Source organism: Oncorhynchus kisutch, unplaced genomic scaffold (genome assembly GCF_002021735.2).
Source record: "Oncorhynchus kisutch isolate 150728-3 unplaced genomic scaffold, Okis_V2 scaffold2122, whole genome shotgun sequence".
Classification (NCBI taxonomy): Eukaryota; Metazoa; Chordata; class Actinopteri; order Salmoniformes; family Salmonidae; genus Oncorhynchus; species Oncorhynchus kisutch.
In genome coordinates this window covers 868-13,963 of record NW_022264067.1, presented here as the reverse complement: position 1 = coordinate 13,963, position 13,096 = coordinate 868, and the positions used below count along the sequence as shown (strand labels likewise).

Below are 13,096 nucleotides of genomic sequence, written 5' to 3'. Positions count from 1 at the left end.
CCCAGAGTTACCTCTGCTGCAGAGGATAAGTTCATTAGAGTTACCAGCCTCAGAAATTGCAGCCCAAATAAATGCTTCACAGAGTTGAAGTAACAGACACATCTCAACATCAACTGTTCAGAGGAGACTGCGTGAATCAGGCCTTCATGTCAAACTGCTGCAAAGAAACCACTCCTAAAGGACACCGATAAGAACAAGAGACTTGCTTGGGGCAAGAAACACGAGCAATGGACATTAGACCGGTGGAAATCTGTCCTTTGGTCTGATTAGTGTGTCTTTGTGAGATGCAGAGTAGGTGAACGAATGATCTCCGCATGTGTGGTTCCCACCATGAAGCATGGAGTAGGAGGTGTGATGGTGCTTTGCTGGTAACACTGTCTGTGTTTTATTTAGAATTCAAGGCACGCTTAACCAGCATGGTTACCACAGCATTCTGCAGCGATACACCATCCCATCTGGTTTGCACTTAGTGGGACTATCATTTGTTTTTCAACAGGACAACGACCCAACATACCTCCAGGCTGTTTGACCAATAAGGTAGAGTGATGTAGTGCTGCATCAGACCGCCCTGGCCTCCACAATCACCCAACCTCAACCCAATTGAGATGGTTTGGGATGAGTTGGACCGCAGAGTTAAGGAAAAGCAGCAAACAAGTGCTCAACATATGTGGGAATTCCTTTAAGAATGTTGGAAAAGCATACCAGGTGAAGCTGGTTGAGAGAAGGCCAAGAGTGTACAAAGCTGTCATCAAGTTTAAAGGTGGCTACTTTGAAGAATCTAACATATATTTGGTTTCGTGTAACACTTTCTTTGGTTACCTCATGATTCCATATGTGTTATTTACAGTTTTGAGGTCTTCACTATTATACAAGAAAATAGTCAAAATAAAGAAAAAGCCTTGAATGAGTAGGTGTGTCCAAACTTTTGACTGGTACTGTATATATGTATATATGTTCACTTTTTATAGATTTGTTACATTTTCACAAAAGTTGTGCTATAATAGTGGACCAATAGAGCGCCTGTAGCACAGGCAAAGATATTTTTCCAGCACCCCAATTGAAAATAACATTCATTAAAAGTACCCTGCACCAACAAACTTCTTCCCGTGGCTATACGTTTTGGTTTTTGCCCTAACACAACACAGCTGATTCAAATGATAAAAGCTTGATGATTAGTTGATTATTTGACCGGTTAAAGGATGAGAGAGGGAGGGGTCTGACTGGATGGGTCCTTAAAAAAGGAGAGCAGGAAGCAGTAGAACTCAACTCACAAACAGAGCGCTGACATGACCAGACTACAGGTGAGAGTTCAACATAGTCATCTAGTACTGTATCTGCTTTCATCCCAAATGGTAACCTATGTGGTACACTACTTTTTACCAGGACCCATCGGGCATATGTGACCCTGTTCAAATGTAGTGCGTTACATAGGGCAGGGGTCTCCAACAGGTCATAGTAGTTTGCCAAACAATTCAGATTTTAAAAAATATATTTTTTTTCACGTGTTCAACTGTCAAACAAATCTCAAGTATCAGACACTGCAAGTTACTAAATCAACACGACTTGACGTTATCCCACCTCTGGTTAGTTAACTATTGGCTTAAAACGTCACATTTAAAACCATATCTGCCAATTTCCAGCAATATTGCCTTGTCGCTCACTCCCTGTGTAGCCAGTTGATGCCTAGTGGGTTGCCAGATTCTTTCACAACTAAGTATTAACTGCAAGGTATACTTGTCAAAAGTATAGAAATGGTATCTTTTGTTATTTGCAAACCTTGCCATGAAATGAGCATCAATTGGCAATACAGAACCATCGCTAGTTACTTTTCTTCCAGACCTAAAAGAAATGGTATTCTGATGTGATTTAAGCACTGCCATGGACTCAGAACATTACATTTTGTTCTCCATTACCAATTGTAATTGAGTGGCAAACCAGGAAATTGAACTGAGAACATTTATGAAAATGGCTGTAATTTGGGGTTTAAAATCACAGCTTTTTTTATAGGGCCCCTTTAGTAGTTTATTACTCATTTTACTGTGTCTATTGCCAGACCGGTACACTGAAGAGTTGTAGGGCAGAGAAGAATGAGCCTATTTGAAAGAAGTCGCTTGCGACGTGTGTATTAATAAAAGGTAGCTCATGCCAGGCAAGTTGAGTCTCCTGCTCTAGAAAAATGTACTTTACCAGCCAATTTCATTTGCAAAAAGGTGACTTACTAGGTGTGCCATGCATCGGGGTTAGTTATCTAGGGTGCTGTTTCGGGGAGAACCCAAGAGCATAGACTTCTCCTTATTCCCGTGTGCCAGGCTAATCTACTCTGTGGTGGAAGAGATGATACCTGGTATTCCTTAGCCCTTCATTAGTTGAATGTGTTAAGTGGACTTGCTGGGGTACTCGAGGAGAGGTTGGGGAAACACTGATGGCTTATCTCGTGTGTCTCTCAGGAGACTATCACCATGGCGATGTTGACCCTTCTACTGCTTCTCAGCGCTGCCTTTACACTGGGCGACAGAATGACTGCGCGCATAGCAAGTAAGAGTCAGCCTCACACTTTACATCACGAGTGTCAAACGCATTCCACGGAGTCTCTTGCATCTGCAGTTGGCTTACCTTTCAATGAAGACCTAGACAACCAGGTGAGGGGAGTTCCTTACTAATTAGTGACCTAAATTGATCAATCGAGGGAGGAGCGAAAACCTGTAGACACTCTGTGCTCTGTGGAATGAGTTTGTGCTTTACATCATTGATTGTGTATGTTTTGTTGTAGTGTGGCATGACTGATCTCCAAATGTTATTTTTGATGCAAGGGTCAGTCTGGACTATCCTTTAAAGTCGGCTGCAATTTCGGAACCCTCCCTGTCTTCTCCTTTCAGATGATTTGGTGACATTTGCAGCAGACCAAAGAAACCCATGCCCCAGAGGCTGGTTCCAATTTAATTCACGCTGCTTCATGTTTGTCAAAACTGCAAGGACATGGCCCAATGCAGAGGTATAATGCTTACTTAGTTTTTTGAGTTAAAGGTGCTTTGGCCTTATTTTAACAGGCGCCTCATGTAAAATACTGAACGTCCCCTTAATATGCTGTAATTGCAATTTTCTATAGGCTTTTCAATATTGTGTGGAGTTGGGCCCTCTTGTATATTAGAACCCTCAAGGCATGGGTTAAGACTGAGATGAACTAATTCCTATATTTGAGATTCCAGAAGACAAATTCTCAGACTGGACAACTGACTAATGCTTCCATTATGACATGTCTTTGTCTCTGTGTACTGCTTGCTCTAGCGCCACTGTCAGTTACTTGGACAAAAACTGAAGCCTGTGTACAACACTGTAAAGTACCTTGGCGCAAACCTGGCATCTGTGCACAGCTATGAAGAGTCCCAATTTCTACAGGCGGTGGTGTTGATCACGACTGGCAGTTTCCCTCTTACCTGGATTGGCGGATTTGATGCTGTTCAAGCAAAGGTGGAAAAGGTACCCAAAGTGAAGATGCCTTAATACTTAAGACTAATAAAACCATCAGCTCGGAGTAGGTGTTAAGACACTGGTCAGACAACTCTGTGCCAGGAGTAATCAACTGGCCAGTTTCTCAGCTGGTAATGACCACAGTTTGAGGTACCGCAGAGGAAAGATTGACATTCGCAACTCGAGTTCTACGTGGAATTTGGATATTACCATTTTAATAACTGTAAATTGCTTTGGCACAGTAGGCATGAAGTTACTTGCCTACCTTTTAACCAGACACTATTCAAGTAAACATGGCCCAATGTCATCTCTTTAAACTGATATTAATGTGACTTTAAGTATTTAGGCATGTGACCTATGCCTCGTGAAGTCATTGTCAAAAGCAAAAGAAATACTGTTGGTTGTAGGTCTAGATTTGAGTTGAGCATCTCGAAATATCCAGAGCAATTGCCACAGATGATCCATTAGATGATCCATTAGATGATCCATTAGATGATCCATTAGATGATCCATTAGATGATCCATTAGATGATCCATTAGATGATCCATTAGATGATCCATTAGATGAACCAGATACTCCATTGGCCTCTAACGATGTGAAGAGTCTGCAATGTCGGGCAGATTCGAGGGACAGGCACAACTCGGAGAGAAATGTTTTTCTCAGTTTCTGGCATGTCATGTGTGCTACTTGTATCAGTACTCGTAACGACCTAAGCATTACAAAACGTATATATTTGCTCAAATAAGCCATTATGTTTTTCGTTAATTAAATTTGCCATCTTATTGACGGCCATACAAAAACGAGTTGCTTGGTGACCAGGAAAAACGCTACCCGCTTGAGAAGGCAGATTTTGGGCTTATAGTTATCCTTCTCGCTTCGCCTCTTCCTCTTTGCTATGGCGCAGAAACGACTTACTAGCTGTCTTTTTCTAATTTTGGGATTTCTAGAAATGTGTATCAACACTTGTGTATTTTTTTCACCCAACAGTTCCAGTGTCAGTCTGCACGTTTTGCTAGTGGTGGCTTTTACCGTTTTGTTGGAGGAAAGACCATGAGTGTTGTATTTTAGAAATTGTTCAGCAAGCACATGTAACATTTGATACTGAGATCTCACTACTTCCACACAGGACAGGCTATGGTTCTGGAGTGACGGCTCCAAATTTGATCACGAGAGCTGGGCTGAAGGGGAGCCGAATAACAACAATGGTGCCAGAGAGCCATGTATTCATTTCAACTTTGGAGGTACATTATCATTCATCAAATTAAACTTTTTTGAGTAAGTTTAACAAATAAATGTGAGCTACTTTTCTCTTTTCGAGTGTACATCGAGAGGTAATTTCTATTTCGTGTTTCCTCTTAAGCTGAAAACGGCTGGAACGATGTCTCATGTGGAAAGAGCTATCCCTCCGTGTGCTCCATAAGAACCTGTTTAATCCTTCAAACTGTCAATTGAAACAGAAAATGCTACTCTGGTGTCAGCATCCTAACTGCAAATGTTTCATGTTATAGTGAATTACTTTGAAGGTATTTGTTGCTGTAAAATACATTTGACTTGTTGTGTAACTATTGTAGCTTGTTGTCAATAAAACTGGTGTACGTATTTAATCTCATGAGTCGTTATTTAACATTGCTTCACTTTGTTTCTTGAAGATGCAGTCTGGGTGTCCAGTGGGCATTTCAATTCTTTGATCCATTGTTTCTTGAAGAATAGAATTCTCTTAGGACCCAAAAAGTTGTAAAAAAAATGTGGTCTCACTGTCAACTGCGTTAAATTTCAGCAGACTTAACATGTTTAAATATTTGAGATTCAAAAACAAACATAAACTGAACAAGTTCCACAGAAATGGAATGTGTCCCTGAACCAAGGGGTCTGTTAAAAGTAAGTCAGTGTCTGGCCGCATTAAGTACTGCAGTGCATCTCCTCATGGACTGCACCAGGGTTGCCAGTTCTTGCTGTGAGATGTTACCCCACTCTTCCACGACGGCACCTGCAAGTTCCCGGACAATTCTGGGGGGGAATGGTCCTAGCCCTCACCCGCCGATCCAACAGGTCTCAGACGTGCTCAATGGGATTGAAATCAGGGCTCTTCGCTGGCCATGGCTGAACACTGGCATTCCAGTCTTGCAGGAAATCACCCACAGAACTAGCAGTGTGGTGTATTTGATGCTGGAGGGTCATGTCAGAATGAGGGAGGAGGATGTCTTCCCTGTACTGCACAGTGTTGTGATTACCTGCTATGACAGCAACCTCAGTCCGATGATGCTGTGACACGCCGCCCCAGACCATGACGGACCCTCCACCTCAATCGATCCTGCTCCAGATTACAGGCCTCGGTGTAACGCTCATTCCTTAGACTATAATGCGACTCCGACCACCCCTGGTGAGACATATCCGCGACTCGTCAGTGACGAGCTTGTTTTGTTTTTTTGCCAGTCCTGCCTGGTCCAGCGAGGGTGGGTTTGTGCCCATAGGTGACGTAGGCAGGTCCTCACCGGCAACAATAGCATCAAATAGTCCCCGTGATATGCAACTGTTCAGGGAAGTCAGGAACCAATACGCGAAGGCCAGCTTCTTCAGGCAGAAGTTTGCATCCTGTAGCTCCAACTCCAAAAAGTTCTGGGACACTGAAGTCCATGGAGAACAAGAGTGCTATCTAACCTCCAAACGAGCTTCAATGCCATACAACACTCCTTCCGTGGTCTCCAACTGCTCTTAAAAGCTAGTAAAACCAAATGCATGCTTTTCAACCGATCGCTGCCTGCACCCGCATGCCCGACTAGCACACCACCCTGGATGGTTCCGACCTTGAATATGTGGACATCTATAAGTACCTAGGTGTCTGGCTAGACTGCAAACTCTCCTTCCAGACTCATATCAAACATCTCCAATCGAAAATCAAATCAAGAGTCGGCTTTCTATTCCGCAACAAAGCCTCCTTCACTCACGCCGCCAAGCTTACCCTAGTAAAACTGACTATCCTACCGATCCTCGACTTCGGCGATGTCATCTACAAAATGGCTTCCAACACTCTACTCAGCAAACTGGATGCAGTCTATCACAGTGCCATCCGTTTTGTCACTAAAGCACCTTATACCACCCACCACTGCGACTTGTATGCTCTAGTCGGCTGGCCCTCGCTACATATTCGTCGCCAGACCCACTGGCTCCAGGTCATCTACAGGTCCATACTAGGTAAAACTCCGCCTTATCTCAGTTCACTGGTCACGATGGCAACACCCATCCGTAGCACGCGCTCCAGCAGGTGTATCTCACTGATCATCCCTAAATTTTAATTATTCGCCTACCTCCTCATGCCTTTTGCACACATTGTATATAGACTCCCCCTTTTTTTTCTCTACTGTGTTACTGACTTGTTAATGGTTTGCTCCATGTGTAACTCTGTGTTGTCTGTTCACACTGCTATGCTTTATCTTGGCCAGGTCGCAGTTGCAAATGAGAACTTGTTCTCAACTAGCCTACCTGGTTAAATAAAGGTGAAATAAAAAAATGAAAAACAAGACCTCAGTCCAGCGCCTCTCAGCCTATTGCGGACAGTCTGAGCACTGATGGAGGGATTGTGCGTTCCTGGTGTAACTCGGGCAGTTGTTGCCATCCTGTACCTGTCCCGCAGGTGTGATGTTCCGATCCTGTGCAGGTGTTACACGTGTTCTGCCACTGCGAGGACGATCAGCTGTCGTTCCTGTCTCACTGCACGGACAATGCAAGTTAATGCCCTGGCCACATCTGCAGTCCTCATGCCTCCTTGCAGCATGCCTAAGGCACGTTCACGCAGGGACCCTGGGCGTCTATCTTTTGGTGTCTTTCAGTAGAAAAGCCTCTAGTGTCCTAACTGACCTTAATTGCCTACCGTCTGTAAGCTGTTAGTGTCTTAACGACAGGTGCATATTCATTAACGTCTGGAAACGGTGTTTAAACCATTGACAATGAAGATCTGTGAAGTTACTTGGATTTTTACAAATTCTTTGAAAGACAGGGTCCTGAAAAAGGGATGTTTCTTTTTTGCTTTATTACTCTACTAACACTAATGTCAACGAATAGTGTGTGTGTAGCTTTCAAAGTTGAAAATTATCACGTGGATGTCAGAATGCTGTGTGAATATTAGTGTCACATATCCCTACTCCATCCGTTCCCTGTGGGGCAGTCGTTTGGTTTGTAGAATCCCAGAATGTAGCTTTGCGTTTCCAAACTCTCGCTGGGTTTAGACGTGAGTACTTATTAGAGCCAACTGTATTAGACTGTTCTACCTGCAGCTATGGTACCTGTTCATCGGACGTGCTGTTTTCGACTCTCTCTCGACCTCAATGCTCGGCTATGAAAAGCCCACTGACGTTTCCTCCGGATGTGCTGACCTGTTGCACCCCCTACAACCACTTATTTGACCCTGCTGGTCAAATAACAGCTTGAACGATCTGAACTTAATGGCCATGTACTCTAATCTCCACCCGGCACAGCCAGAAGAGGACTGGCCACCCCTCAGAGCACGGTTCCTGCCTTTCGAGGGAGGTTTTTTTCCCCCCTAGCAACCATGCTGCTACATCTGCATTGCTTGCTGTTTGGGTGTCTGTATAAGCATGTGAAATCTTCTGTAAAAAGGGCATTGGAAATGCATTTCATATGGAATCGCATGATGCTCAGTGTGTTTATTCCCTCCGTGCACAGCTAGCTAGTATAATTGTATCACAGTAATGAGGTGAAGGTGGCGGCAATACCCATTAGGGTCAGTAAGGGAAGAAGGAGGACGTGCTTAACTCAACTCCCTTCCGTAAACCATTAAAGGTGCTTGGAACCAAAAATAGATTTTTGTTTTGTATGATACCCATCAAGGACGAGACTGGCGAGGCCACCTCCAAGACTATGGTGGACATCAACACCCAAGGTCATCCTTGAGTGACCGAGGTCATGAACGCTGGAATGTATTTATTTATTTTTTCTTCCATGGTACATTGTCAATAGAGATCGCTTTCCTACCCCCTCCTCCAGGTTTGGTGACTGGACCAACCAGACCCTCAAGACTGCCATGGGCAAGTCCCTTTATTTGGTACCAGGAAGGATGGGAGAACAACCTGAAGGTAAGTCTCTCTTTGCACACGACAGCAGCATCCAGGCCTCCACCTAGTACGGAAGGGAGCCGCAGCTGTTGACTGAGGTAAGCAATGCAATTGTTATTGCACATACTGTAGTCTTTCAAATTTTGAATAACGTACTTTCTGATCACTGAAACCCCACCTGATATGTTTGAACCAGATCAGAACGCCTTGGAGGACCACCTTCCTAGGAAATATAATTGTATTTATTCCTGTTCTCAATCAAGGTGAGACTGGACAAGGCGCAGGTGGAGAGCTACAGGAGCAGAATCGAGAAGGGGACCAAGTGCTATGACTTCTGGGCAAATGACTTGGTTTGGAAGAAGGACGAAAGGAAGGCGAGACCTGGGGAAAACCTCGCTGCTCTTTCGCTCCTAGCTGGGGTCACCATCTGTTAAAGTGAAAATTTAAAATCTCAAACATTTGCATACAAAACAACCTGAAGCTACTTCAAATCAAATGTATTTGTCACATACACATGGTTAGCAGAAGTTAATGCGAGTGTAGGGAAATGCTTGTGCTTCTAGTTCCGACAATGCAGTAATAACCAACGAGTAATCCAACCTAACAATTCCAAAACTACTACCTAATACACACAAGTGTAAAGGGATAAAGGACATGTGCATAATGATGGTACAGAATGGCATAGGCAAGATGGTATAGAGTACAGTATATACAGTGGGGAGAACAAGTATTTGATAACCTGCCAAATCGGCAGTGTTTCCTACTTACAAAACATGTAGAAGTCTGTCATTTTTATCATAGGTACACTTCAACTGTGAGAGACGGAATCTAAAACGAAAATCACGTTATGATTTTTAAGTCATTAATTTGCATTAATTACTTAAAGCAGGGATTTTAGCCCACTCCTCCATACAGACCTTCTCCAGATCCTTCAGGTTTCGGGGCTGTCGCCGGGCAATACGGACTTTCAGCTCCCTCCAAAGATGTTCTATTGGGTTCAGGTCTGGAGTCTGGCTAGGCCACTCCAGGACCTTGAGATGCTTCTTACGGAGCCACTCCTTAGTTGCCCTGGCTGTGTGTTTCGGGTCGTTGTCATGCAGGAAGACCCAGCCCCTTACTGAGGGAAGGAGGTTGTTGGCCAAGATCTCGCGATACATGGCCCCATCCATCCTCCCCTCAATCCGGTGCAGTCGTCATGTCCCCTTTTCAGAAAAGCATCCCCAAAGAATGATGTTTCCACCTCCATGCTTCACGGTTGGGGTGGTGTTCTTGGGGTTGTACTCATCCTTCTTCTTCCTCTAAACACGGCGAGTGGAGTTTAGACCAAAAAGCTCTATTTTTGTCTCATCAGACCACATGACCTTCTCCCATTCCTCCTCTAGATCATCCAGATGGTCATTGGCAAACTTCAGACGGGCCTGGACATGTGCTGGCTTGAGCAGGGGGACCTTGCGTGCGCTGCAGGATTTTAATCCATGACATGTTCTCAGTGTAACCTGTGTTTGCTTGTTTATGTGTCTGTCTCCTACCCTGTTCCCTTTAACTCTGCTCCTGTTCTCAAGAGCGCAGCAGTGCCTGGACTTTGCAGTCCCCCTTCCGAGACTGGCTGCCTGTTGAGAACAAGGGACAGGCAGAACCTCCCACCCACACAGCAACCACCTCCTCTATATTCCACAAACCAGAATTCAGTATTTTATCTATGATTGCCATGTGAGTGTACAGAAAATCAGTGGAAAAAAATTTTATGACACAACTGTACCAAAAACGATAAACTTTAATGTATGAAAATATATTGACAGGTTGGGTTTCACAAGGTGTTCATTATTGGAAGCTGTAAGGTATCCTTTGATGGCATTTATTTGTTCCAGGTTATTCATTGTTGTATCCTTGGACCTACACCAGATGATTATATATGTATTCAACCACAAGGGTGTATTAAATGAGAGAGAGGGGGGGGGAATCATAATAGAGGACTACTGAAATGGTATTATTTCAGTGTAGATGAGGGCAGGTTAAATAAAAAGATGACAGCCAGACAAGTCAGTGACTGAATCAAAAGGATTTACATCTGAATGGAGTGGACATAAGCTTACTTTGTGATCTGTAAGGTAAGTAACTTTAATGTGTCAAGCAGAATACATGTTTTCTTTGCCATTTCCCGAAACGTAGCAACGTTTAAGACATGGATTTCATGTTGTAATGTTGACTTGGTACCCCAAAAAGTAGTTTGAATGAACGTTTCCATGTTACAAGCTAAACAAAGCTTGTTTAAACAGAGAAATTGTCGCAGAAATCAGCCTTGTTTGCATAGCGACGAAGAAAAGAACACAATTTAGGCTGTGATCTTAAATTCTAATCACTCCGTCGATATAGCAATGGACGCTAATAGTCGATCGAATCCCATTGTGACGCAGTGGGGGACAGTATTTGGCATGACAGGCCCCCATTGAATGTATTAGTCTCTCACTCATATAGCAAAATGTGTACAATTATTGGAAATTGGCTTAAACCGCAAAAATGTCTCTACACCTTATGGCAAAATGATGACACAATATGGAAGTCCCCGCACCACAATGCTCATTCCGTTGGGCATGCACAAATAGGTTGTTGATTGCGCTCACAGAAAAAAGTGTGTAACTTTCCCTTAATCAGATTCTAGTTTCCAATAATTCATTTAGTGCAACGATTTCATTAATGTATCAGTTTTGATTCCACAAGACACGAGCCAAGCTGATTCAATTGTTCAGCACCGCATGACGTTTCACAGTTCAGCACCAGGATGTGGATAGCACACATGACATCATTGCCATTACCTCACGCTTGGTTTTGCAGGGGTCCTCCAATGTGCAAAGAAAACTACCCAAATGAATTTCCCAAAAGGAATCTGGTACATATGTTTGTGTGAAGTAACTATTTGTTCATTCATTCTCAAAGGGTATATGGTAACAAGGCTTGTTGATGCTTATATACACATGCTCTGCTAAGACCCGCTCAAGCCAGTGTCAAAAAGCCTCAACTTTTTCCAAAAGCAATTCCATCATCTCATACATGCCAATCAGCCAACAGGCTTACAATAGGCTTTTAGCAATTATTGTTGGGGTTCTTATAATGGGGTAGACTCTGGCAGAGAGAGAGAGAGGCACTATCGATGCTACTGGTCGATGTTTGAAAAGAATACAGGAGCAGTGTAGGAATGAGCTTAACAAAAATGGCTATTCCTGCAGGTGGATATCCAGTCAAAAGTTTGGACACACCCACTCATTCCAGGGTTTTTCTTTATTCTCTACTATTTTCTACATTGTAGAATAATGACGACATCAAAACTATGACATAACACATATGGAATCATGTAGTAACCAGAAAAGTGTTAAACAAATCAAAATTGATGTTATATTTGAGATTCTTCAAAGTAGCCACCCTTTGCCTTGATGACAGCTTTGCACGCTCTTGGCATTCTCTTATCCAGATTCATGAGGTTGTGTTGTGGCAAGGTAGGGGTGGTATAAAGTAGATAGCCCTGTTTGGTAAAAGACCAAGTCCATTTATTTGACAAGAACAGCTCAAATAAGCAAAGAGAAATGACAGTCCATCATTGCTTTAAGACATGAAGGTCAGTCAATGCGGAACATTTCAAGAACTTTGAAAGTTTCTTCAATTGCAGTCGCAAAAACCATCAAGCGCTATGATGAAACTGGCTCTCCCGAGGACCGCCACAGGAAAGGAAGACCCAGAGTTACCTCTGCTGCAGAGGATAAGTTCATTAGAGTTACCAGCCTCAGAAATTGCAGCCCAAATAAATGCTTCACAGAGTTGAAGTAACAGACACATCTCAACATCAACTGTTCAGAGGAGACTGCTGTGAATCAGGCCTTCATGTCAAACTGCTGCAAAGAAAACCACTCCTAAAGGACACCGATAAGAACAAGAGACTTGCTTGGGGCAAGAAACACGTGCAATGGACATTAGACCGGTGGAAATCTGTCCTTTGGTCTGATTAGTGTGTCTTTGTGAGATGCAGAGTAGGTGACGAATGATCCTCCGCATGTGGTTCCCACCATGAAGCATGGAGTAGGAGGTGTGATGGTGCTTTGCTGGTAACACTGTCTGTGTTTTATTTAGAATCAAGGCACGCTTAACCAGCATGGTACCACAGCATTCTGCAGCGATACAACCATCCCATTGGTTTGCCTTAGTGGGACTATCATTTGTTTTTCAACAGGACAACGACCCAACATACCTCCCAGGCTGTTTGACCAATAAGGTAGAGTGATTGTAGTGCTGCATCAGGACCGCCCTGGCCTCCACAATCACCCAACTCAACCCAATTGAGATGGTTTGGGATGAGTTGGACCGCAGAGTTAAGGAAAAGCAGCAAACAAGTGCTCAACATATGTGGGAATTCCTTTAAGAATGTTGGAAAAGCATACCAGGTGAAGCTGGTTGAGAGAAGGCCAAGAGTGTACAAAGCTGTCATCAAGTTTAAAGGTGGCTACTTTGAAGAATCTAACATATATTTGGTTTCGTGTAACACTTTCTTTGGTTACCTCATGATTCCATA

At 43.5% G+C, this 13,096-nt stretch overlaps 1 protein-coding gene across 1 annotated transcript; it reads left to right on the top strand.

The window, feature by feature from the left end:
• Positions 1–1,176: 1,176 nt before the first annotated feature.
• On the top strand, positions 1,177–5,073 carry LOC116369279 (ladderlectin-like). Its single transcript, XM_031819401.1, has 6 exons — positions 1,177–1,301; positions 2,448–2,535; positions 2,877–2,992; positions 3,286–3,477; positions 4,596–4,710; positions 4,830–5,073. The coding sequence occupies exons 1-6, from the start codon at positions 1,287–1,289 to the stop codon at positions 4,919–4,921; spliced, it is 618 nt and encodes a 205-aa protein (XP_031675261.1). The 5' UTR covers positions 1,177–1,286; the 3' UTR covers positions 4,922–5,073.
• The last annotated feature ends 8,023 nt before the right edge of the window (positions 5,074–13,096 follow it).